The 4,325-nt window shown below is 37.5% G+C and overlaps 1 protein-coding gene across 2 annotated transcripts in view; it reads left to right on the forward strand.

Moving 5' to 3' along the window:
- The window catches only part of Cutc (cutC copper transporter), a 17,250-nt gene extending 15,503 nt beyond the window's left edge, over positions 1 to 1,747 (forward strand). For both annotated transcript variants that reach the window (XM_021213109.2, XM_021213100.2), the window contains exons 8-9: positions 344 to 449; positions 1,284 to 1,747. In XM_021213109.2, the coding sequence (XP_021068768.1) occupies positions 344 to 449; positions 1,284 to 1,398 (221 nt within the window). In that variant the 3' untranslated portion in view covers positions 1,399 to 1,747. The remainder of the gene's footprint in view (positions 1 to 343; positions 450 to 1,283) is intronic.
- The last annotated feature ends 2,578 nt before the right edge of the window (positions 1,748 to 4,325 follow it).

Consider the following 4,325-nt stretch of genomic DNA (forward strand, 5'->3'; position numbering starts at 1 on the left):
GGTCTACAGAGTGAGTTCCAGGACAGCTAGGGCTACACAGAGAAACCCTGTCTCGAAAAATCAAAAAAAAAAAAAAAAAAAAAAAAAAAAAAGAAAAAAGAAAAGAAAAGAAAAGGAAAATGACAATTTTAAGTTTTATGGTTTCTTCAAAAGTTAAAGATTCAAACCTCCATTGATAGGTCTTGTTTTTCTGATCCCATTTTAGCTTAGAGATAGTAATTTTTGATTCAGTTAAAAAAAAAAAAATTAGAATGAAGAGTTTATGTAGAATAAGGATTTATCTATATTTAAATTTTATGTGATATTCAATTCCATTTAATATATTATTTTTTCTTTATAACAGGAGGTGGAATAACAGATAAAAATCTGCAAAGGATCCTTGAGGGTTCCGGTGCTACAGAATTCCACTGTTCTGCCCGATCTTCTAGAGACTCGGGAATGAAGTTTCGGTACAAATACATTCTTTATTTATATAAGAGAGGATTAAATGAGTCTTTTCCTGTTTAAATAAGGAAACCTTAGCTAAATAATGAAGTACTGTGATTAGTAAGTATTTTGAAAAATATTCCTAAGATGATTGTTCTTCCAGAAATAAGCAGTCACCTTAGAATATAAGTCTTTGCTTGGTCTTGCTAGTCCTCACCACTGTTAAGGTTATATCTAGTTTGTGAGTTGACCAAGAGAGAGGCTGTTAATTCAATGAGAATGATTTCCTAATTAAAGCATTGTTGAACTCACACACATAATAGAGTAATTGAGCAGTGAAGTATCCAGTGAGTCAGGTGCTCACATGTACCTATGCTGTGTGCTGTCCTTTTACAGAGTTAATCATTGATATAAGGCAGCCTCAGTACCACCTTTATCTCTCCTGTTGTAAATAGTCTTCTTTTACCTTTGCTCTCTACTTGGAGTTGTTTTGAAATTTTATCATCATTAAGGACTTTAATCTACTGTGTGGTTTTTTTCAGTATCATAAAGGATTCCTACAAATTAACTTGAATCATCATCTCATTTACTAGTTGAAGGGGTGCAATATAAAAAAAAGGAAGACCCTTAGTGTGTACATTTTCAGTTATAAAATCCAGTCTCTTGCCTGGTAGATTTAGCTACTACACTTTTCAAGTAATTAATTAATGGAAATTGTGGAGTATGGTAGTCCAGCATCCTTGACCTTTCCTTATTCTGAGCCATGAATTAATGAGTCTACAAATCGAAGTGCAGTAGGAGGTTGTATTTAACAACTGATATGATTAACTCTCCATTCTTTGTTATTCCTATTGCAGAAATTCCTCTGTTGCAATGGGAGCTTCGCTTGCTCATTCAGAATATTCTCTAAAGGTAACAGATGTGACAAAAGTAAGGACTTTGAATGCTATTGCAAAGGATGTCCTAGTTTAGATAAACTTGTCTGAGAGACGTGGGTATCACAGTGTGAAGGTAGAAGTTGGATTGACAATCTCTGTGACGCAGCTCTAACCTTCTGCATGGCCATAGATGTTTCTAAGAAGAAAAAGACATTGGAACAGCAATGCAATCACTTTCTTTAGTAGTCATTGGTGTCTGTCATCATGGGTAAATTTAGTCTGTACTTCTTACATGAAGAGAGGCTTGGTCATTTTCAGTGGGCTTAACTGATGAACTGGCAAAGCTCAGCTGCAAAGTATGAAATCAGAGTTTGCTTCAGGGTCAATTTAGTGCCACTTTTTTGCCTTTTGTTTTGTAAAATAAAAATTCTCATTCTATTGTATTATAGTCTCATGTTCTTTCACTTAATATCATCAGTGGCTTACTATGAAAGAAGATTGTTTTGTTTTTCTACTTCTTTCAGTTTTTCTTTCTGTCATGTACTCATTGGATTTGTTTCTCTGGGCTGATTGAAAGGTTACAGTAAAATGGTATAGCATAAAAGTTCCAAAACTTTTACTACTTTTCTTTCTCTTACATTCTAACATCAAAGTTGAGGCAAGGGTGTAGCGTGTCTTCTAGTGTGGAATTCTAGACTTCTCTGGGTCTTCCAGTAGCTGCAATGAGAAATGGTGCTAACAACATAGGAGCCAAAAATCCATATATCCATAGGGAGGGCAGGACTCAAGGTGCTGGGTGACCTAGTGATGGCCACAGCTAAAGGTGCTGCGGATTGGACTCAGTTGGTCCCTCAACCTTCGGGGAACCAGGGTCCCGGTATTCAGGTGAGCAAGGAGTTGGCGAAAAGTGACAAACAGACACCGACACAGAGAGAGTGCTGTATCTGAATGTCATTTTTCAAAGCGAGCATCAGAGTTATAATACAGAAGAAAATAAGAAAGTTAGGTAACACATCAACCAAGGTACATTGAGGTTACCCAATGCTTAGTGACTCTTTACACAAAACAGAAGAATGCATACATGAAGACTGGCAGGAACTAGGCAATGTCACAACTGAGACAAAATCATCTCTATCTAAAATCAGTTAGTTATTCACAGGAGCTAGGTGAAAGGGCTAATACACCTAGGTGCGATACTACTTTATTGTTAAACCGACCACCAGGGGTCCCTTAATAAATACCTAATTTTGTTATTCCTCTTGACCTAGTGAAAAACATGCCCCAGGGAAGTTCTGTCCTGCTAACCTTTTCATGAATGTCTCTTTCAATACTGGAGGCAATTTGTCTGAATGAGTAATATTTTTATGAAATTCCAAGCTCAGGGTCGGCTCAAGGACTGCCTAGGACATTGGTGAAGGCCAGGAAGCAAAGTTTAACCTAATTTAGGTTAATTTGTCAAAACATTCCTTGGAGGCACCTATAATAAATCAATACTGAAAGAAAGAACACAGATCCATTCACCAACTAAAGCAAGGACAAGTTTGGAGCATTTGTGTTATGGGATGCCAAGGCTCCAGGAGACTAAGTTTCCGTGAAACTTTTTGTCTCAGGACTGCATCCAAGTTTTTGGGCCTGCCACTCAGTTTTTACTGGAGTGGGTGTGGCATAAAGGCAAACCGGAGCTCAAAAAGAAAGTACATCCAACAGTGGTAATCTGGAAGTGAACGTCATACTGGGGCCAGATACAGTGGTATATGCCTCTAGTTCACACTGCTAGAGAAGCTGAGGCAGGAGGATGGCTTGAACAGGAATTCTGGGCTGCAGTATACTATGTCAGTTGTCTACATTAACTTTGACATCAATACAGTAACCTCTGGGGATCAGATGACCACTAGGTTGTCTAAAGAGTCAAGGTCAGAAAGTTATATTACTTGAAGGATAATAATACAGTGATCATGGTAAATGATAAAGGTATTTAAATTGTTAAATCCCCAGACCTGGAAAGCAGGATTTAAAAGTTCCTAGATCCATCCAGTAATCCCAGCACTTAGGGGCCTGAGATAGGAGGATTTGAAACTAGCTCAGGCTACAAACTAACCTTGTCTCAAAAAAATCAAATAGCGAGCTTGAGTGACAGCAGCAGTTTAGAGTACTGGGTGCTCTTCGTAAGGAGCCAGGTTCAATTCCCAGCAACAACATGATGGCTTACAACCATCTATAACTAAAATTCCAGGATATCCAAGGCCTCCCTCGGACCTCTGTGGAGGCCATGTGTCATGCAGACTTACATGCAGGGAAAACACCTGTACACAAAACAAAATACACACAAAAAAGCCAAAACAAGTGTCTAGACTCTGCATCATATATACTTGCAAGGAAGTGTAATTTAGTGTTTTGTCCTGACCCTCTCCAATGCTTGGACAGTCTAATCCTCCATAAATAAGAATTGTCATCTAAACAAATTAACAAAGGATCTAAGAGGTGATGTGAATTCCTTGAGATTTAATAACAAATTCAGGTTGTTTAAAAGACCAAACATCCATCTGGCTGCTCACCTTCCAGGGCAAGTTGTCATCTTTAAGGTACTTTGGTTTGTGGATTTTGTACAAAAGGGCAATACTCGTGGGCAAGCAGACATACCAAGGATCGTTTCTTACCTCACAATGTAATCAGAAGAAAGCTAACTATTTGAATCTTAACTTCCTCATTCCTAAATCAGGAATAAAAATTAAACTATAGTTTCTGGATAAATGATATATTAAAACACCAAGCACATAAGAAATACTCATTATTTATTCTTTTCTTCCATGTTACCTTTGTATAGAGAGACATAGAGTTTTGAAGCCACTTATTTTGTATACTCTACTATGAGTATAAAAAAAATAAAGTAAGACAATCCTTTCCTTTTCCACAGTTTAGTCCTATTTTAAAATACCTTTTGCCGACCCTGATATTGCAGCCTCTTGTGAGGCTATGCCAGTGCCTGGCAAAAACTGAAGTGGATGCTCACAGCCAGCTATT

Source organism: Mus pahari, chromosome 1 (assembly GCF_900095145.1).
Source record: "Mus pahari chromosome 1, PAHARI_EIJ_v1.1, whole genome shotgun sequence".
Lineage (NCBI taxonomy): Eukaryota > Metazoa > Chordata > Mammalia > Rodentia > Muridae > Mus > Mus pahari.